The sequence below is a fragment of the Eleutherodactylus coqui genome, chromosome 5 (genome assembly GCF_035609145.1).
Source record: "Eleutherodactylus coqui strain aEleCoq1 chromosome 5, aEleCoq1.hap1, whole genome shotgun sequence".
NCBI classification, from domain to species: domain Eukaryota; kingdom Metazoa; phylum Chordata; class Amphibia; order Anura; family Eleutherodactylidae; genus Eleutherodactylus; species Eleutherodactylus coqui.
The window spans coordinates 204,540,168-204,562,844 of record NC_089841.1 but is presented as its reverse complement, the minus strand read 5'-3'; the positions used below and the strand labels follow the sequence as shown (position 1 = coordinate 204,562,844).

The 22,677-nt window shown below is 42.4% G+C and overlaps 1 protein-coding gene across 3 annotated transcripts in view; it reads left to right on the top strand.

Moving 5' to 3' along the window:
* AOPEP (aminopeptidase O (putative)) overlaps window positions 1-22,677 on the top strand; it is a 342,915-nt gene that overhangs the window by 56,962 nt on the left and 263,276 nt on the right. For all 3 annotated transcript variants that reach the window (XM_066604087.1, XM_066604085.1, XM_066604086.1), the window contains exon 5: window positions 5,144-5,392. In XM_066604087.1, the coding sequence (XP_066460184.1) occupies window positions 5,144-5,392 (249 nt within the window). The remainder of the gene's footprint in view (window positions 1-5,143; window positions 5,393-22,677) is intronic.

The following is a 22,677-nucleotide window of genomic DNA, read 5'->3' as shown; positions in this document are numbered from 1 at the left end:
CCCACTGTCAAAGAGAAGCTTGCTGCTGCTTAATCTACTAGGTATTATCCCATGGGCATGGCTATCACCAAATATAAAGGAAATGGGTAGTTTGAGGGGAATGTTAAATCACTTGGAAGGTGAGCCATGGATATAGGGGGGAGGAGAATATAAAAAGATCACAAGTGTCAATAACACATCGTTAAATTGACTGCACTCTGTGAAGCAATTATTACTTCAATTGTACTTCAACATGGTGTACTATAATGTGAAATCGTTACACATGGGGGGGTAATGGTTGGAGCAGAGATGGTTTCTGCCTTTCTAACAAAACATCAACGTGATAAAGTATTTTCAATAAAAAATATTTAATTCAGGCATAAGATGTAGAAAACAATAGGATTATATTTGAAAACGTCTGATTGTAGGTCTAGACTAATGCAGAATAGGGTGTGCTAATTGTGGAAGCAGAAAAGCAAAGCAGCAAGTGATGCTGAAGGACACATTAAAAGTAAGTTACATTGTATGCTAGTATTTAATACACCGCTCAACAAAAATTCAAAGGGGGCACTTAAATCAGTTGAAAATGGCAAAAGTCCGTTTCGCAAAGTTGGACTATAAGATATCCACTTTACTGAAAAGAGCCCTTTAAAAACATGAAGGCATCTTAATGGACATAATAAAGGGTCCAGCGTGTTTCAAACACACTTAAGCTTTCTATTAGTTAAAACTTAAATCGCACATTGAAAAGTTCAAGTTGAAAATCTTTTCTGATATAAACTTTGTAATTTGTTGAGAACAAAATGATAAATTAACGGTTAGTGAAAACCAAAATCATCAACCGATTTGAGCGCTGGATACAAAATCACCTAGAAAATCACTTTGCATGAATTTCATCAAAGTAATATGAATCAGTAATGTATATGGCCCCAAGGGACCTGTATGCATGCCCTAACAATGGCTGTGCATGTTCCTGATTGGATGACGGATGGTGTCCTGGGAGGATCTCCACCCAGATCTGGATCAGGGCATCAGTGAACTGCTGGACTATTTGGGGTGCTACTTGGTGGAGTCGGGTGCATGGAGACGGAAAGTCTCAGTTGTTCTCATGTGGATTAACCCTTCCCAATCCACTGTCCGACGTCTTCAGACATTCTGATTGAAGGCTGTACAGCTCCGATGTCGGAAGACGTCCGGAAGGGTATTCTTATTGTATATTACTTGCCGCTCTATTGTCGGGGGCCTCTCTGGCATGTCCCATACCGCAGTACTGGCTCTAGCCAGCAGATGGCGCCATTGTATAATGGCAGAAAGAGAAAATCCCCTAGGAAAACCCTGAATGCAAAATTGGATTGCAAAAGGTTAAGGTCTGGGGAATATGAGGGTCAGTCAATGGCACCAAGGTCTTTTTCATTTAGGAACTGCCTACACAATGTGGCGGCACGAAGCCTGGCATTGTCCTACACCACGAGGAACCCAGGGCCTGTGGCTGAGTGATGATTCACGTCTGAGTCTTATACTCAGCGTGAACCTGCTTTCATCTGTGAAGAAAAAATTGTACCAATGGTGGACCTACCAATTCTGGTATTCTCTAGAGAATGCTAATCCACCTACATGTTGCTGGGCCATGACCACGGGTCCCACTACAGGGCGCCAGGCCCTCATGCCACTCTCATGCAGTCTGTTTTTGACAGTTTGGTGAGAAACCTGCAGAGCATCAGCCTACTGGGGGTCATTTTGTAGGGCTCTGGCAGTGCTGCTTTGGTTTCTCTAGCACAAAGGAGCATATACCGATGATGCTGGGTTAATGCTCTACTATGACCTTATCCAGCTCTTCTTTTGTAATGGCTCATGTCTTGTTGCATGTTTCTGCTCCATGCTGTTGACTGCTGGGAGACGCAGCAAACCTGCCTATAATGTCATGTATGAATATGCCATTCTACATGAGCAGGACTACCTGTGCAACCTGATTGCACTGCAAGAACTGTCTCATGCTACCAGTAGTGATGAGGACACTAGCAAAATGTAAAACTAGAGTAGAATGAGTGAGGAAGGATAAGGAGAGAATAAATGTCTGCACCCCTCACCTGCAAAACCATTCCCCTGTTGGGGGTAGACCTTGCTGCTACCTCTACAGTGCAGCTGTTATTACTTTTATTTGCACCAATTGATTCACAATTGCTTATGGTTCCTAAATGGGCAAATTGATATCCATGAAGCAAGGGTGTACTTGTTGTATTTGTTTTCCTCTACACCCCCTTTCCAGGACCTTAAGATGTTTCCAAACTCCATTGTTTTTTTAGGAATTCAGTTCCTCTGTTACAGCCATCAAGTAGAAAAGAAAGTGGGACAAAGCATTACTGGGCTGCCTCTGTGCCCTGCCTTGCCATGAAGTTTAAAGGGGTTGTCTCGCGAAAGCAAGTGGGGTTAAGCACTTCTGTATGGCCATATTAATGCACTTTGTAATATACATCGTGCATTAAATATGAGCCATACAGAAGTTATTCACTTACCTGCTTCGTTGCTGGCGTCCCCGTCGCCATGGTGCCGTCTAATTTCAGCGTCTAATCGCCCGATTAGACAAGCTTGCGCAGATGGGTCTTTTCCCTTCGGCTCGGCAGCAGCGGCGTTCTGGCTCCGCCCCCTTGAACGCGTCATCGCGTGGCTCCGCCCCATGACGTGTGCCGATTCCAGCCTCCTGATTGGCTGGAATCGCCACATGTGACGGGGGCGGAGCTACGCGATGACGCGAAGAAGGGGCGGAGCCAGAATGCCGCTGCTGCCGAACTGAGCCGAAGGCAGAAGACCCTTCTGCGCAAGCGCGTCTAATCGGGCGATTAGACGCTGAAGTTAGACGGAGCCATGGAGACGGGGACGCCAGCGCAGGGAAGGTAAGTGAATAACTTCTGTATGGCTAATATTTAATGCGCGATGTATATTACAAAGTGCATTAATATGGCCATACAGAAGTACTTAACCCCACTTGCTTTCGCGAGACAACCCCTTTTTAGTGACTTGGAGTTATACTACTATTTATATAATTAAAGGGATCCACTGTGCTAACGCAATGGTTATATTATAGCATGATCTAGTAAGGCCGGTTTCACATCTGCGTCGGAACCTCAGGCTGAAGGTTCTGCCACAGATCCGGCTGGAAGAAAAAGCGCTGCACTTTTTCTTCTGCCCAAAAGCCGGGGAGCTGGGCAGAAAGCAAATGGACCCCGTTATAGTCATTAGACCCCATTATGGGGTCCGTCTGGCACTGTTCGGTTCCATACAGAGACAGAGCCGTACGGCTGCGGGGATTCGCCTTTCCTGCTCCTGGAGTAGGAAAGTGGAATCTCCAATGCAGGTGTGAGACCACCCTAACACTTATAGACATCAGTATTTTTTTTTACAAAGGATAGAATAAGGTCCTCTGGTTTTATGGCCCATGCATGATGAATTTACGGACTGCAATTCTGCAATGCACAATGCAGGCGTTGGGTGGAATGCTGCAAAGCTAGACTGGGAAGTTGTGGAAAATGTTCTCTGGGATTTCTAAATGACATTTCACTGTCAGTCTGATGGACAAATCTGTGTTTGGTAGATGCCAGGTAGCAGAATGCTCAGTGCCTACTGTAAGATGTGCTGGAGGATAGATAATGGTTTGGGGCTGACTCCCAGTGCTTGGGTTAGGCCCCTTATTTCCAGTGAAGGGTAATGTGAATACTACATCATACAAAGACATTTATATTTTTGTATCCTTCCAAATTTGTGGTAACAGTTTTGGTGAAGGTGAAGGGCCTTTTCTGCTCCTGCAAGTCGTGTGACACTGTGCACAAAGTGAGATTCATAAAGACATAGGGGCACAAATATGAAACTGCCTAAAAAGAAATGCGGTCTTTGTTGTCAAGCACAGCTTTTTATTGTACTTTTGAAAAATGAAAGCTGCACTGTCATTGGTTGCTATGGGCAACAAAGACACTTTCTGTTTTAGACCGTTTTTAGAGATGAGCGAGCGTACTCGCCCACGCCCCTTTTTCGCCCAAGCGCCGCGATTTTCGAGCACTTCTGTACTCGGCCGAAAAGATTCGGGGGCGCCGTGGGTGAGTGGGGGGTTGCAGCGGGGAGTGGGGGGGAGAGGGAGAGAGGGCTCCCCCCTGTTCCCCGCTGCTACCCCCTGCGCCGCCACGCCGCCCCCCGAATCTTTTCACCCGAGTACTGAAGTACTCGAAAATCGCGGTGCTCGATCGAGTAAATACTCGAAACGAGTATACTCGCTCATCTCTAAGTCCGTTTTCATAAATTTGCCCCACTGTTTGAAGAGTTTGGTGTGGAGCTACCATTGTGTCCTGCACAGAGCCCCAACCTCAACCCCATGTACATTTTTTGGTTAAATGCAGATTGTGAGCCAGACCTCCTCACCCAAAATCAGTGCCTGGCCCTACAAATTGCTCCATATTAATACTTTGTTTTGGAATGGGATTTGCAGCAAGCTTGCATAGGTGTCATGGTCAGGTGTCTACATACATTCGGCCATATACCGTGTTTCCCCAAAAATAAGACAGTGTCTTATATTAATTTTTGTTCAAAAAGGTTTAACTTTTTTACATGTATAGCTGCCTGGACACTATTTAAATTGACTTGTTTAATTAACTGTCAGCAGGGCTTAATTTTATTTAAAGCATCCTCAAAAAGCCTGAAAAATCATTTTGCATCCTCAAAAATTCTGGAAAATCATGCTATGTCTTATTTTCAGGATATGCCTTATTTTCAGGGAAACAGGGTAGTATGCAATCGTAAATATAGTGTACAATGTGCAAATACAGAAAGAGAGTACACTTGTTTCCTTACCCCCCATGACACATATATTAATGTAATGATAACTTCTTGCAACTTATTAAGTAAACGCATAAATGGCTGGCTGGGGGAGAACTGAAGGCCGTTCTTAGATATGATGTTGAATGCTACATGTGCAAATACTCTAGTTTTTCTGAATTAAAAATCTAATTTTCACATCAAGTATTAAAGTCACAGTACATTATAAATGTACTGAAAATACTTGTTTATATATGGAAAAAAAGTTTAAAACTTTTCATCCCAAATCTTGTATAACAAAGTTGTTTGAACAGAAACATGGAAACATATTGACAGCCCAGTTGTTGTGTTTCTTGTCTGACAGACCCACAGAAGATGAATGCAGACATTTGGAGTATCCCTGCCGTTATAGAAGTTTTGAGGCCTACTCACAGACTTGCATACCCCATCGTGTTTTTGCTCCAGATATACTTGTAAACCAGTGTAAACAGCTGTTGATTCCCATACTTCCTCAGTGCCTCGAGGCAGCATATTCTGTGCTGGGCACCCACCCGTTCTCACGACTTGATATACTCATAGTGCCTTCTAACTTCTCCAGTCTAGGCATGGCAAGGTAAGTCTTTTTTACGTTATATTATATGAGTTTACTGATATGTTCTTTACTGTTTCAAAGCTAGTTATTGCTCTTGGATGTCCTCTATCGAGCCCATTCACACGGCCGTATATTTGGACCTTGTGCTGCCTGTGTATTCCACGGACAGCACACGGCTCCATAATAGCCTATGAGTCTATTCAGATGGCCAATTTTTCATTCAGGCCCATTTGGAAAAAAAAAATCACTGCATGTTGTATTCTTGGTAATTTTCACAGGGACATGTGACCATTGCAGTCATTTCCCGGCTGTATGCAACTCAAGATGCTCCGTGTTGACGCTGTATGACGTTTTTTTCTTACTTAAGTATCTGTTGAAAGTCCTCTGGACTGAAACCTTATGTGTGTGGATTACATTAAATAAAATGAAAACTATCCAAAGTCTTGGCATTGGGTGTGGAGTTCTGCTTGGTAGAAATGGAGCCCCCAGTACCAACCTCTGTAGGTGCGTGTGTAGAGTACTGTGGACTGCGTTCTGATGTAACTCCGGATCAGCTGGTAATAGGCTGCCGCGGTCACGTGTCCCTGTTATGGGACGTCATTACCGAAGCCAAACCGAGTACAGGGAGAAACTGGGCACTGTTGGAACAGGAGCTGTGGGGGTTTGGTTGAGGTGAGTATATATATTTTTTTTGTTTTTATACCATGTGCACAAATTTCAATGTAATTTTTTTCTCTCCAGACTACTTTTAAGCATTTTATTGATTTTAACTTTAATTTTATTTGTTCATGGAATACTATATTGCTTTATCTTAGAGTAATTCTGTATAAGCATCTGTAGTTACTATTCAATGTTCAGTGGTCATATTTGCAAAATCATCCTTGACTTTGTAAAAATTTAAAATCAGCAACTGAAATACTGTACCAATGATATGATCACTAATGATTAATCAAGATCATGGCTAAAATATTAGGGCTCATTCATTGAAATACGCAGCATTTTAAAAACATGTACATAATGCGTATTTGGTTTGTAATTTTTTTTTGTACACATATTCACTGCACTTATCACACGTGCAAAAACAACGCAATTGTTGTCCCAGTTTTTTTCTTTTAGGCTGGGTTCACACAGGGCGGATTTGCCGCGGTTTTGCCACAGCAGATCCACCCGCGTCAAAACCGCCTGCGGCCACTAATCCATGTGGACGAGATTTCTCAGAAACCTCGTCCACACGGGACGGCTAATCCGCTGCGGTAAATCTGGCTGAAACCGCGGCAGCATGTCTATTTACCTTTTCTTTTTTGTTTATTTTCGTCGCGGCCGCGCTCTCCTCTATGGGAGCGCCGGCCGCAACGGAAAAGCAAGTGGCCGGGCCGCTTCAAAGCCGCCGTGGCTTAAACCGCGGCGGTTCTCCCGGCGGTAATCTCGCTGTTTTTTGCTGCGACCAAACCGCGAGATTTCCGACGGGAATCCGCCCTGTGTGAACCCAGCCTTACAGTCTCCTGGCTTCACGTGTAAATAAACACAGTAAAAATAAATAAATAAATAAATAAATATATATAATACACACATATACATACATAGACACACACACAGGCATACCTCTACTTTCGTTGCCTTCATTTTCGCTCATTCCTCAGTTCAGATTCTTGCCTATTCGTTTGTCGCTTGCTTCTAGTTTTACCGCCGGCCCACATGACCTCGCTGCTGACATAACAGTGATTCATGGATTGCTCCAATCACAGCCATTCATAGATGAATGGCTGTGATTGAAGCATCCAGCGCTCGCTGTGATTGGCTAAGTGGGCTTTCACTCAGCCGACACAGCCAATCAGAGCAATCTTTTGCTGGAGGCGGCCTGCACGGAGCTCCGGAAAGCAGCCACCGGGACACCAACGCCACCTGCTAGGTGAGTATATTGATTTTTTTTTTTCTCGGGTAGTATAGCTAGGGCGTTTAGTGCTGCCAAAAACGCAGTACCAAGTTATGCCGCGTTTTCAGCAGCGTTGAAACCGCTGCCTATTCATTTCAATGAACAACACAGGGCCGAAAACGCTTGTGTGAACAGCCCCATTGAAATGAATAGGAGCATTGTACAGGGTTTAGCACTTCGCTGAAAAAGCAGCACTAAACGCTGTACAAAAATGTAGTTTGGTCTGTTTTTTGGAATGTCTAGAACAAATTAATTGGATTTACATTGATTCCTATGGAAATAATTACCTCTAGTTTCATTGATTTCAAGTTTAGCGAATTGCTTTCAGACGGATTACCAATGAAACTAAAGGTTTGACTGTATGTGTATGTGTATATGCATATAATCATATAGATCATTAAAAAATTTTAGTGTAAAAAAAAAATACTTACCTGTCCCACACTGCCATGTCCCCGTGGGGATGAAGAACCCATCTGCCACATGCGGCAGATGTTTCCTTCATCCCCGCAAGGAAAAAGAATTCCTTGCTGCACCTGCCACATCTGTGACAGATGCAGCAAAGGAATCCTTCATCCCTGTGGGGAATAAGGAATTCCCTATTACAGCTGTCACAGATGACAGCTGCGGTAGGGGATCCAGCTGCCGACATCCTGTAATTGTTTTTCAGGGAAGAGGCGGCTGGGCGCGGCTGAACCCTGGCAGCTGAAGAAAGGTGAGTATTTTTTTGTTTTCATCATCATCATTTTCTCTTGTTTTTCAAGGAAGGGCTTATATTTAAAGTCCTTCCCTGAAAAACAATTACAGGATGTCGGCAGCTGGATCCCCTACCGCAGCTGTCATCTGTGACAGCTGTGGTAGGGAACTCTTTATTCCCCGCAGAGATGGAGAATTCCTTTGCTGCATCTGTCACAGATGTGACATGTGCAACAGGGAATTCTTTTTCCTTACGGGCATGAAGGAAACATCTGCTGCATGCGGTAGATGTGTTCTTCATCCCTGCGGGGACACGGCAGCGGCGGATAGGTAAGTTTTTTTGTTTTTTTTTTTACACTAAAATTCTTGTCTTTCAGGGAACAGCTTATATGTAAAGCCCTTCCCTGAAAAACAATTCAGGGTTGCCGGGAGACTATTGCCTTCAATAGAGCCGCCGATTGTTACTAAGCAGGGCTGTAAGTGCATAGAAGAACTTATTTCAGAGAATGACAAATTTGGTAGTTTAAACTTCTGCCTTCTAATTCTGACTACTGCCATTATGTAACTTTGACAAAAAATTTGTATCTGCATGTTTAAACTCCTTTATCTGTAACTGAGTTATAGAACACTGTCCCTAGCCTGGACCAATGGTGCGATTAAAGGGGTATGCCCATCTTTATTTCAATGTGTTCAAAATCACAGAACAATGCATTCACCCATAAGATGTGCATTTCCATAATGCTCCATTCTCCAGATATTGCAGCTATTGATTCTTCTGCCATCCGGCTGTTTTACTGCTCGTTCCTTATTAAACAGACTACTTCTTCTATGAAAAGAAATAGCAGAGCACAATGGCAGTTAGTGGTCGAGACGAAAGCTATCCATTGTGCAGTCCATCAAGTTTAGATGAAAGGACTGCACAAGCATCGGACTTCTCTACTGTTTATCTCCATAGAAATGTGGTCTGTTTTCCTGGCAACAAGCAGTAAACAACCAGAGGCCAGAGGAATCAAAATCTACAATACCTGGAGAACGGAGCATTTTGGAAGTAAACATCTTATGGGTGAATGCATTGTTTTGGGATTTCAAACACATTGAAGTAGGATTCCAAAGATGGGAATACTCCTTTAAACCTAGAGCCTCTATATGTTCTAAGAAGAGCAGTAGTAATCTTACTTCAAGCTCTATATACTCAGGTTACACATAATCCTTGATGCTTGCTTTATAACTATATTCCCATATGCTTGCAATCATTAATGTCAGGCCCATTGTTTATTTAGTCCATGACACATTCTGAATTCTGACCAGTCAGCATTTTAATTCTATAAATGTCAGGCAGCTCTCTAGTTAATGGTGGGCGAATGCTAATTAAGCTTTTGATCGCCTGCTTATTAGCTACGGTTCTACAGCTGCAGGTTACATTGAATTTCCTGTCTTTAGTTCCGTTACCACTGGTTATATAGGTGCTATTGTGTAACATGTTCTCTTTAGGTTATAGTGTGTCTCTGGCTCTTTCTTTTAATTCTGATTGAATACTGGTTACACGTTTTTAGCACTGTCACTAAGGCTGGGCCCACATAAGCATAAGATTACCATGTGTTAGGCGTGCAATATATGCGGTAATTTGCTCACATCTGTGTGTAGGAATTGCGTAATACGCAAGCGCAAAAAAGAACGCAGCATGTTCTATGTTGCTGCATATTACGCGCGAGAGAGACCTTTTTTTAATGGGCACGTAGTCAACGCCACCCATACCCAATTACATTGTGTATGGGCGACGTATATATGCGCCATTGCGGTTTATTTCACACTGTGGAATTCCACGGTGGAATTTCGCAGCATGAACATTTTGAGCTAATAGGTTCAGTAGAACCTAATAGCTGCGGGGCAACGCCGTGGATTTCCGACGCGTACAATTCGACAGAAATCCGGCCGTGGGCATTAGCCCTAAGGGCCATATTTTGGTCCCCGAAATACGCTGATTCCCTGCATGTTTTTACATGCATGAAAAAATGAACAAAATATTGTTGCTTTTGTGCATGAATATGAAGGTTTCCTGCAGATGTATGCAATGGTCGATTTTGGTGCTTAATACGCACCCAGATAGGACAAGCTGTGTTTTTTTTTTTTTTCAGGCATCCGAAAGTGGCATGAAAATATGCAGCTGTGAATGAACCCATGGAAATCAATGGGTTCTATTCACTGCATATAACGCTGCATATTTATTTTTGTTTGAATGAGCAAGGAAGAGATGTCTGATGATACCTTGTATTCACTTGATGATGCAGAGGAGATATCACCCTTGTGCTCTGCCGCTTGATATATGCTAATCTGCTGCAAACCATCTAGTAGGCCAGTGTTTATCATCTCCAGTCCTCAGGGACCGCCAAAAGGTCATGTTTTCAGGATTTCCTCAGTGTTGCACAGGTGATGTAATTATTGTCGGAGCCTCAGACATTGCCACAGGTGTTCTTACTATAGGACATCCTGAAAACACGACCTGTTGGGGGCCATAAGGACTGGAGTTGAGAAGCACTGCAGTAGACGGTATTGCAGTTCATACTGGTGTATTGGGAGCTTGTAGATGTCAATCATTAGGCAAGGGGAGCGGTTCAGGAGAAAAAGCCAGAACTGGTATGAGCTGTAAGACTACCTTCTGGATGGTTTGTAACTCCTTAGCGCGCACCACAGCAAAATACGGATTTCTCCATGAAGGTTGCATGTCAAGTGAATAGAAGGAATCCTCACACTTCTCTTCTTTACACCTACCTATTGTTGGGGCTGCTTGAAAAATAAATGGCGACGATGAAGAAAGTGTATACATGCTGCTTGGACCTATATCTACATACAGATATCTTCACAAAATCATCAAATCTGAAGTGGTCTAAAATCTGGTTGTAAGCGACAGATTTAAAAGAAATAACCCAGTTAAAAAACAGCGATTAAATGAAATTAGTTTGTTCGTACCTTCAGGCTCCGTTTATTACATGAGGACAAGCAACAGGAAGAATATAAAAGTTCTACCAAGTAGTTTTGTAAGCATCTTCAAATTGGGGATTAAACATGCAGACCACCTAAAGATTGTAACATATTTACACAGTACTTTACTGTTGTAGCCACATTCTTCCTGTAAGCAAATACATGGAATATTACAATTGTGACTAATTGTGTCTTACTTACTGCTTATATCTACAAGAGTTTAATGTTCACAAAAATGATGAAACAGCAGGCATGCGAAATCTCATTTTCTGCAAATTTCGTGAAATATAGGAATTTATAGGCCTATATTCCTTGTGCCTCCAGTCTTACACTAGTTGGCACCTTATGCTGGCAGTCATCATGTTGCTGCAGCAGGGGATTCCTTCATCTAGGGGATTCACTTTATTTTCAATGGGGCTGGCGGCAGCAGCACCGGCCTCATTAAAAACAATGACAGAACATCGCGATCTTCTGGCTCTGCTGTGACAGCAGCGGCAGGGAATTCCTTCATCCCCACGGGAAGTCCCCTCATCACTGAACACTGATAGCAGTGGCAGGGTGTACAGTGACAGTGACAAGGGGACTTCCCTGGGGATGAAGAAATCCTGTGTCTCTGCTGTCACAGCAGAGACAGGAGATTGCGATGTTCTCCCATTGCTTTCAATGTTGACATTGTTCTAATTAATATTAGATACCCAGCTCTTCTAACAAAAATCATTAATCAGTCAGATAGTTCAAATTAAACGGCTATGAAGCGTGATATCACTATGGTCCATCATCTTAGGGCGGATTTACATCTGCAGCTGGGGTTCTGCTTTTCGGTTTTGGTTTGGGGAGCAGGAAAGGGGAATCCCCATGGCCAAATGGCTCCATCTCAAAACAGAACCAAACCATGCCGAACGGACCCCATTATCTTTATTGGCGTCTGTTCGGATTCCACTCAGCTTACCCAGCGAACCCCCCCCCCCCGGTATTTCGAGCCGCATCTACAGTGGAAACTCTGACCGGAGGTTCCAACACAGATGTGAGACCGGTCTTACTGATTATTCCACGTATTTCCTAACAAAATAGCACTTTGTGAAGGCCTGCTGACTCATGTAGAATCTTACCTACCAATCTTACTATTGCTGCAGGTACTCTTATTCCACCTAGGGAAGGAGAATTAAGGAAAATCCAAAGCCAAATGAATTGTGTTTTATCAGCTGTAACACTTTTGAGTTAAACTGAATTAGCAAGCTTAGTTACCACATATATTCAACCACGAAGGGTTATGCAGCACTTTATGACTCAAATTTTCATTATTATGGATAGCTATATCACTGAATAAAAGATTAAGAACATATAATAGCCAAGACGGTACAGAAGTTTCAAGGAAAACAAAGCTTTGGGATTGTTGTTTTTTTGTTTTGTTTTTAATTCAAAAATCCTTGATTTTGGTATTTTTTCCACACCGCACTGGTAATTTACATTCAAAACAAAAAAAAAAATCTGCTCGTTTTAGCATCGCCATATCAAAAATGTATTGCTCGCGCACACATACATTTGAATGCCAGTATATCTAAAGGCCCTTTTACATGGAACGAATATCGTTCAAAAAATCATTCAAACGAGTGTTTAGGAATTATCGTTCTGTTTAAACGCAACTGATGAATGATGAATTGTTTGCTTTTCTTTATCGTTCATTTCATGTAGGCATAAAATCATCAACGGCTTGTTCACTAATCGTTGGGTCTAAATACCGATCATGCCGTCGTTCTCTGTCACTTATACAGCGAATGTGAAGGACTGAACAATTTCTCGTTTGAACGAGGCAACAATGTATCTGCTTGTATAAACAGGCTCCCCGAGCGAACTCTGACATCGTTAACTTGTTCAAATGATAAATTGTTTGCTGTAAACAGACCATAAGGGTGGCTTCACATGAGCGTGTTTTTGAAGAGCTTTAAATATAAGCGCTTCCCTGAAAAACAACCATTTTAGTGTAAGCAAAAAAATAAAAATATACTTACCTGTCTGCCGCTGCTGTGTCCCCCGCAGGGATGAAGAACACATCTGCCTCATGCGGCAGATATTTTCTTCACCCCCGCGGAGAATAAAAGATTCCCTATCGCAGCTGTCACAACGACAGCTGCGGTAGAGGATCCAGCTGCAAGCATCCTGTAATTGTTTTTCAGGGAAGGACTTTAAATATAAGCCCTTCCCAGAAAAACAAGGCAAAGTAATGTTAAAAATAATAAAAACCACATACTCCCCTTACTTCAGCTGCTGGGGCTCAGCCGTGTCCTCTCAGCGCTGTCCCCGGCTCTGCAATGCAGTTGTTTCAGCAGGTGGGGAATTAAAATCCCCGCCTGCTGAAAGAGCTGCTTGTGATTGGCTGAGGCGCTCAGCCAATGACAGGCGAGAGCTGCCTGTAAATGGCTGAGCCCCGGCAACTGAAGAAAGGTTAGTATATGCTTTTTATTATTTTTAGCACTACTTTGCCTTGTTTTTTAGGAAGGGCTTATATTTAAAGCCCTTTCTTGTAAAAACAATTACGGGGTGCCAGCAGCTGGATCCTCTACCACAGCTGCCATCTGTGACAGCTATGGTAGGGAATTCTTTATTCCCCGTGGGGATTTAAAATTCCTTTGCCGCATCCATCACAGATGTGGCAGGTGCAGCAGGGAATTCTTTATTCCCCGCGGGGATGAAGAACACATCTGTCGCATGTGGCAGATGTGTTCTTCATTCCTGCGGGGGACACGGCAGCGGCGGACAGGTAAGTGTGTGTATGTATGTATGTATGTATGTATATATTTTTGTATGTACTTTTGTGCGCACCTATGTACGGCACATGCTCGTGTGATGCCATCCTTAATCTAGTAGATTTCACACTTTCAGGGTGTAAAGGATCGGGGATTGTCCATTGAGTTTATTAAAGTGATCCTCTGCAGATTTATGTGTTTTTGACAAAACCTTGTTATGCTAGTGGGTAATTTTAACAATTGTCCAAGTTCTTCCTTTACTTTTCTTATTTTCATGTAAACACTACACAGATCCTACAAATTAAAATCTACTATTGAGCACCCCAAGAAGGCTGAGGGACATATTATTTGTTTTGGGTACCCATAAATACATGCAGCCTGCTCTATATTATGACACAAAGAACATTGATATAGATTCAAAATGAAGGTATTCTACCTTTTTGTGACACGTGCACTTGTTTTGTTAAAAAATAAGGTGCGGGTGTATCAAATCAGACCGTTGCATGGAATTCCTAACCCGTTTTAGAGAAGTAACAGTTGCAATCTGATTTCAGTTCATTGGCTTTTTGTGCCAGCCAAGATCATCTCCCACGGTGAAATGTCACAGTACAGGAAAGTCTACAAAGGACCTTTTGATCTCGTACAGATATGCTAAAAATAATACAATTTAACAGATAGTTTAAGGAGGAAAACCATATAATAATGTTTCCTTGACAACTATATGCAAAGTCCTACTTGGGTTTAAAGGGGTATTCCGGGCACAGGATTAACATTTTATAATCGAATGTACATCATCACAATAACCCATTCTGTAATAGGTTCTTGTACTGTTCTACCTACTCTCTTTATTTTCCATGTGTCATGTGACCCTCTGCTTGAAAAATATCTCCACTTCCACTGACCTCTTGTCTGTATTTGCTACTTCCTCCCTTGTCCAACATCCTGTGAGCAGTGCATGATGGGAGGACAGTAGCGGAAGCTCTTGTGTAATTCGGAGTGGCCAAAACTCCGGTCTGTCTGCTTCAGCGGGCTTTCTCTGGCCTTCTGAGTTCACGAATATGGCGGATTTGCTGTGTATTGTTTCAGCTGCAGGAAATCCATAGCAAATATGCCACATGTGAACATAGCCTGGGATAGGACTGGGAGCATGTCAAGGGCAGTGCCAGATGCATACGGTGTAATAGAGGCAGTATTACGGGCACCATGAAAGAGGGAAGAAGGACCCAAAATGGCAGGCAGCAACCCATAAATGGCACATCAATTAAAACATATATTTATTCATATACACACACAGAAGCCTCTACCTTATTACGGTATAATAGCCTATGCTGCAATATATAGCAAAGAATGCCAGAGTGTTTCTTTAACTATACATATTCTATATGAACAAGAAGAACAAACCCAGTATAGTGGTTTACAATACAAACATGTAAAACATTGTGCATTTTCCCTATGGCTATTAACTACAGCTTCTTAGGTTTGAGTCGCAGGTACTTAGTAAGGTCTAGGTCTTAGGCACAAATTCATTGTATTGGCTAAACTGAAAGTTGCCTAAGCTAACCAGAGAGACGTCGGGGGTCTAATTGAGGGTGCATTTACATAGACGAGAAAATTGTATGAGCTTTGTGCATTGCGAGACACACACAACTCACACAAACATAAAACCCATTATTTGCAATTGGTGTATTTATATGGGCAGTCTTTCTCTCCAGCATATCAGAACGCTCACGGACGGCGTGTCTGCGTGCTGTGTGATGCGACTCACACCTGAGAAAGTCAGATGTGACTCGCTCTCGCCCATATGAAAGCACCCTGATGTGGATATTTGGGTTCACCAAGACCAGCAGTATACTGGGATGTCAGTATCCAAGGATACAGATTGTCTACAGCGCTATGATATTACAGGATATAGACATTAACCCTTTCTAATCCACTGTCTGACATCTAAAGACATTCTGATTGAAGCCTGTACAGCTCCGATGTCGGAAGACATCCGGCAAGGTATTCTTACTGTATATTACTGGCCGCTCTATGGTCGGGGGCCTCTCTGGCATGTCACATACTGCAGTACTGGCTCTAGCGAACAGATGGCGTCATTGTTAAATTGCAGAAAGAGAAAGTCCCCTAGAAAACCCTGAATCCAAAAATGGATTGCAAAGGGTTAAATAACCAGCAGGGTTGTTGATCCGGGTCTTACAGTCAGGTAGGAACTTTCAAAACGTTGATCCAGGGATTATTCTGAGTGCCAATATGGAGTCGGGAAGGAATTTCTCTCCCCAAATGGGCTAAATTGGCTTATGCCTCATTGAGGTTTTTTTGCCTTTCTCTGGATCAACAAGGGGGTTGGAAACAGGCTGAACTATATAGACATTGTCTTCATTCAGCCTAATATGTTGTTCATAGTGGCATGGTGATACTCACCATGTTTGCCTGGATAGCCTTTCTTGTGATGCTACATCAATTGTCATTTCTAGAGAGGTTAGTAGTTTTATTTTACAGCTGGCCAGGTTTTTTGATCAATGCCTTCGCAACTGTACATAGAGCTAAGGGAAATGTTCTCTGTGTAGAGAAGAAAGTCCTACTACGGTGATGTGCATGGCGTCTTACGAGTGGGGAAGAAAGCAACTGACAGTGGCACTTTACATTTACACTGCGGTCCGAGTCTATAGTTGTGTTTACTCTCTTCCGCTGCTCCAATTATTAATATAATCTAAGGTCTCACTACCAACTGGTTTTCTTAGCAGCATAGCTGAAATTGTGTGTTTTTATCGTCTGAATATTTTCATCCTTTTAGTATTCCCATGTCCTAATTAGTTCTGCCTTCTCTCTTACAATATCATTACCGTATGTGCATATCCAGCTTGCTATTATAGCAGGCAAGTGTTCAGAATCATTTGCTAGCTACTACCCTTCTGTTTATAATTAACAATTCATCCAGGGGTAAAACTATAAATTCTGATTGCTTTGTTCGTGCTCAGTTCTATTTATTGTCCTCCCCTAGGGAGAAATACTAAAATACGGAGGGGAAACTAACAATAGAACTTAAAATAAGGGAACCACACGCCTCACAGAGCTAAACACCATGTTAACCTCTGCTTTCAGCACTTGCAAATAGAAAAGAACCATTGGCATCACTTTGAATGGGTTTTAGAAAAAAGGGGCAGTAGTAAAATTGGTCTTCAAAAGTCTAGGAAATTACCTGGTATCATGGCTGCTTCATATGAATGGCCGACCATGTAATACATGAATGGGCTGAGTGGTAGCAGCTGACTCTGAGAAACTCTGTTGTCCCTCTTAGGCTGGTGTCACACGAACGAATTTGCATTGTGGAATCTGAGGTCGGCGTCCACACTAAATACTGCTCAGAACATGCTATAAAAAAATCACTTTTCCTACACACTCGCGGAATCGAATTGTGATTTCTGCAAGCAGAGGAAAAATCACAGCATGTTCTATTTCCATGCAGATTCCCGCGCGAACGGCTTACATTGAAGTCAGTGGAAGCCACCTACAGTTGACATTGCGGATAGGTCACGGGTACCTGCGTGATCACCTAGCGACGGGGTGGGAAAAACACAGATTTAAAAGAAAAAGTAAATCTGTACTGCACATGTCTGGGAGCGAGCTGCTGCAGTTATCTGCAATACAGGAAATACCAGGTAAGCGCAGTTACCAACCAGGGACAGGGCAGGATTTTGCTGCGTCCCCCTGCATGCAAAATCCGACCCGTTCGTGTGCCGCCAGCCTTATGGAGGGTCCCCTCTTCACGAGACATCACATTTTAAAGGGTTTTTTGACTGTATATAAATACAGCTTGGTCATTGTACAATGAAAAGCTGTGGAATCTTCTAAGGCGTTTTGATTTTCAGTTCCTCAGACCTGTGTCATGTGAATGCATTAAATAGAATCTATTGTTTGCAGTGCGGAAATTATTTTAAAATGTTTGCCGGCGATCACGAATGTGGTTTTTCTTTTCCCACGCGGATGCACTGTGGATCGTCCGCGCGGGGGAAAAAAACGCAAGCCCAAAGGGCCTGCCTTCCCCCACCTCCCCACGTTGCTGCTTGGTCTACAAGCAACTAGAGAGGTATCTGTCTACAAATCCGCAATTGAATTGTGGATCACTCACTTTCACAGAGATCTATGGATCTGTGCGGAATCTGCGGTAAAATGAAGCATGCTGCAATTTCTTTTCCACACGTGGCATCCGCCAATCAAATCCGCAGGTGTTACTTGAAGTGCAGACGCTCCATACTTCCCTATGGACGGCTTCAACTGCGAATCGTCCAAGCGGGTGTCCCGCAATTCATATCCACCCGTAGATATTGGGCCTAATGATGCAGGCATGAAAGCACAGCTTCCAAAGGAATGCATGAACAGATAAAAACATACACTCTTCTTTCCTCCACATGGCAGCTTCATTTTGTTAATAGAGCTTTGCTATATGTTACATATATGTGACTATTTTAGAGAAATTGTAACGTACAGCATCAGAATACACCCCATAACAACACCACTGACAACATTGATTATCTCGTTACAATGTCACCTGTCAAGACATGAGCTATAATAGTCAGCAAGTGAACTGTCAGTTCTTGAAGTTATCAGGACAGATTTACTAATCCTGTCTAATGCCTAAGACAGTATAAACAGACAATCTTAAAATGTGCCAGATTTATCACAATGGCTCATGCTGGATAATAAAGCTGGCACATCTTTAGACACTCCTGTCTGACTTTATATCATGTGTTAGTTGGATTAGTTTATTCCAGTTTTTGCGCCTAAAATTTTGGCATAGTTTTTGGCGTACGACTTCATGTGTAGACCACATCCTTTTCTTGTGAAGTCATGCTTCTTTCCCGTAAAGCCATGCCCCCTTTTTGGATGCAGCTAAAAAAGTTTAGAAAACACATGAATTTGGTGCAAAGCACGTTGAACAGTTTTCTGACTCAATATGCCCCAGAAAGCCGACACCATTTTTATAAAAAAATCTTTGTTCGTAGCAGTAGTAATTGACAAACATAAGAATCTGAGTAACTTTGATAAGGGCCAAACTGTGACGGATAGACGACTGGGTTGGAGCATGGGGTGCTTCTGGTATGAAATGGTTAGTACCTACCAAAGGTGGTCCAAAGAAAGACACTTGTTCACTCTGGCTCAGCTCCAAAGATTCTGTGTGCAGATGGGAGAAACTTCCAGAAGGTCAACCATCACTGCTCCACTCCACCATTTAGGACTTTATGGCGGAGTGGCCAGAGAGAAGCCTCTCCTCTGTAAAAGACACATGAAAGCCATCCTGTAGTTTTCCAAAAAGCACTTATTGTAAAAGAATCTCAGACTCTGAGAAACAAGATTCTCTGGTCTAATGAAACCAAGATTGAACATTTTGGCTTCAATTTTAGACATTATGTCCGGGAGAATCCAGTCACCGCTCAACACCTTCCGAATACCATCCCTACAGTGAAGCCTGTTGGTGGCAGCATCATGTTGTGGGGTGTTTTTCAGCAGATGGACAGGGAGACTGGCCAGAATTGATGGAAAGCTGAATGGAGCAAAGTACAGAAATATTCTTAATGGAACCTGATTGAGAGCGTAAGGGACCTCAGACTGAAGAGAAGATTCACCTTCTAAGAAGACCATGACCCTAAGCACATGGCAAAGACAACACAGGAGGGTCTTAGGGATAACTCTGTGAATGTCCTTGAGTGGCGCAGCCTGAACCCAATCAAACATCTCTGGAGAGACTTGAAAATGTCTGTCCACAGACGGCCCCCATCCAACCTGACAGTTTGAGAGGATCTGCAGAGAAGAATGACAGAAAATCCTCAAATCCAGGTGTGCAAACCTTGTGGCATCATACCAAGAAGACTGGAGGCTGTAATCACTGCCAAAGGTGCTCTAACTAGGTACTGAGTACAGGGGGGTGAAGACTTACGTCAATGCAAAATGTTGGTTTTTCGTTAAAAAAAAATTACAAAGATCTCTAACATTCTTTTGTCATGGAGTATTGAGTGCAGAATTATGGGGAAAACTTGACTTTTTTTTTTTTAATTTGCACAAGGCCGCAACATAACAAAATGTAAAAAAAGTGAAAGGGTCTAAAGACTTTTTGGACCCATTGTATAAGCATCAGAACTGGGCCATAGAGCAATAGAAGAACATGCAGTGCTGAATTATTGCATTGCTTATTTATGTTAAATATAATCCAACATTTTAATCAACTTTTCTGTGCCGATTGCCACTGACACAGGCAGCATGTGCGAGGCCAATACAAAGATGTGCTATTGAAGTTATCCTCATAGTAATAATTTTATCCATAACTGCATAGAAATAAACTGTAGATTTATTTTCAGACTTTAATAACTGCATTTAGAATTCGGGTTGAGGCATAACCTAATATGGTCAGATGCAGTTTTATGTAATCGAAAACATACTAATCATCATATTTTGCTATTTCTAGACCGTTCTCAAAGATTTCCTTTCTATTAAAGTACAGATTCAGTGAGTAACATCCTTCCGCTCCATGACATGTTTATTTTACAGCTGGGAGGGCTTTAAGGGGAAATATGGTACCTGTACAGAATATTGATGGCACTGTCTCAATTACCTAAGTCTACAACATGAACCCAGCTGTAATATAAGTAACACATGTGGCGACAGCTGGAATTGGAATAATCAGCGAACTAGATATTGCAGACGATATAGATCACAGTATCTAAGTGGCTTACATAGGTAGGGAGCATCCTCTCTCACCCCTTCCATTGTTGCAGGGTGCCAATGGCAGCTAGAGGCCTAACAATGGCTTCCAAGTCTGCTATGCATGAAGATCTGTTAGTCTAATAGGCCACCTCTCAGTTTAATACCCGTTTAGTCATAATACATTGCACTATGTAAGTAGTGTATTGGATTATCTAAGCGATCAAGTGATATCTTATAGTTATCATATGAGCAACAGAATGAAATGGCACAAAAACAATGGCCAAGCAAACAATGTATTTTGAGGAACAGGCAAGGATCCAGCGTGGTAGGTATTAGGAGCTTTAGTCACTCACCGGAAATCTCCGCTGGAATCGGGTGAGTAGCAACTGCTCGATACTGGCTGTATGTGCAGCTGCCTGGCTGACTTCATTGGGAGCTGCTTTGCGCTGATACCTCAGTATGAGAGTTAAAATAAGTTGAGAGGACATTCGGAAAAGTCCATATTTTATTCCAGTTCTGAGCCAGCAGCACATTTAGTCTTATGTTCAAGAAGTACAGATGCCTTTACGGGTGGCAATGATGCGTGTACAAGCATTCTGGACCACTCTGCGTGGTCCAGTATAGCTAGAGGTAGCATAAAAATTCCTGATCACTTTGGCTATCGTATATACTCGAATATTAGCCGATCCAAGTATAAGCTGAGTCAGTAAGTTTTACCACAGAAAAATGGTTAAACTTATTGGCTCAAGTATAAACCTAGCTATGCTCGAGTATATACTAGGTTAAAAAAAAATCAATACTCACCTCTCAGCTGGCGTCTGTGTCTTTGGCGCGATGCTCTCCCCGACGGTGCGGCAAGCTGCTTCAGTCTTCTCCCCGCTGTCATCTCCCTGGCTGGTTCAATTCCCCCGCCCTCAGTGCTGTAATCGGATCGAGCTCCAGCCAATCACAGCTGATGCTCAATAAATCAATCACAGCCATTCACATACCTGAATGCCTGTGATTGGCCAGCGCTCGATCCAATCACTGCACTGACGGCGGGGGAATTGAACGAGCAGATAAAAGAGTAAAGCAGCTTGCCGCACCGCCGGGGAGAGTGACGCCAGCTGAGACATGAGTATTGCGGGTTTTTTTACACCTCATTCGAGTATAAGCCGAGGGGGGTCTTTTTCAGCACATTTTTTTGTGCTGACAAACTCGGCTTATACTAGAGTATATACGGTAATTCCATGATTTTTTTTCCTCCAAAACATTAATAGTGTGGTCAGGAGTTCCATAGAGATGTATTACCTCTTTCATTGCACCATGCTTTATAAGCACTGGGTAACAGTATAACATCTTCTAGATTGCCGGATTCAAGCCGGTACATTCACCGCAGCTCTCGTTTTATCTCACTGATGTTGAGGTTATAAATAAGAATTTTTCATTTGTTTGCTAGCATAAAAAATGTTTACTTTTGGTGTGAAAAAAATGAAACGAGTAAGATGGCAAATGAATTTATGTTTTCGTATTCTGTTTCTGAATGTCTGGAAAATGTTTCTCGCAGCTCACTTCTACTGTGATGTAAAGCTAGGAAACAGCTGGGGAATTAGAGAACTACTCGGGAGGCAATGCACCTTAAATCATGCTTTATGTTTTTACAGCAAATGACTTGCAAATGAGAGTAGATACTAGTCTTGAAGATTAGATCAGGCTCCGCTTTTCATTCTGATGTTTGAATCCATAGATGTCAGCTTCCAAAGATCCAAATAAGTGGAATTGGAACGTTCTTGATAAAAAAAAAAAAATGACATTTTAAAATAAAAGTGCTAAGTTGAAAGGCAAACACATGGCTGTGATATATGAAAGGACTTATACAAAAATTGAATCAATTTGCCTTTACACTTTGTAAGTGGAGGTGATGGGAAATGAATTTGATTGAAGATATTTAACTTGAAGAAGAAGCAAAGTAATGGTTCCTTTTATGGGTGCGATGAAGATCTTTCTCATAAAACGGCAAAATGTTCTAACATAATCATGGTACCACAGGTATTTATGTAAAACAATTATTACGCTAATCTAGAAATTATTTTGCCATCTTAGAAATCAGAGTATGAAATATAAGGTTCATTAAGTTCAGATATAAAATAGCTATTTACATCAGGAGGGTCCAACCTTTTGCTGTTTCTGGGCCACATTGGAAGAAGAAGGGTTGTCTTGGGTCACAAAGTAGGTGCACAAACACTGCCGTGCAGGACATCAACCTCCACACGACCCCC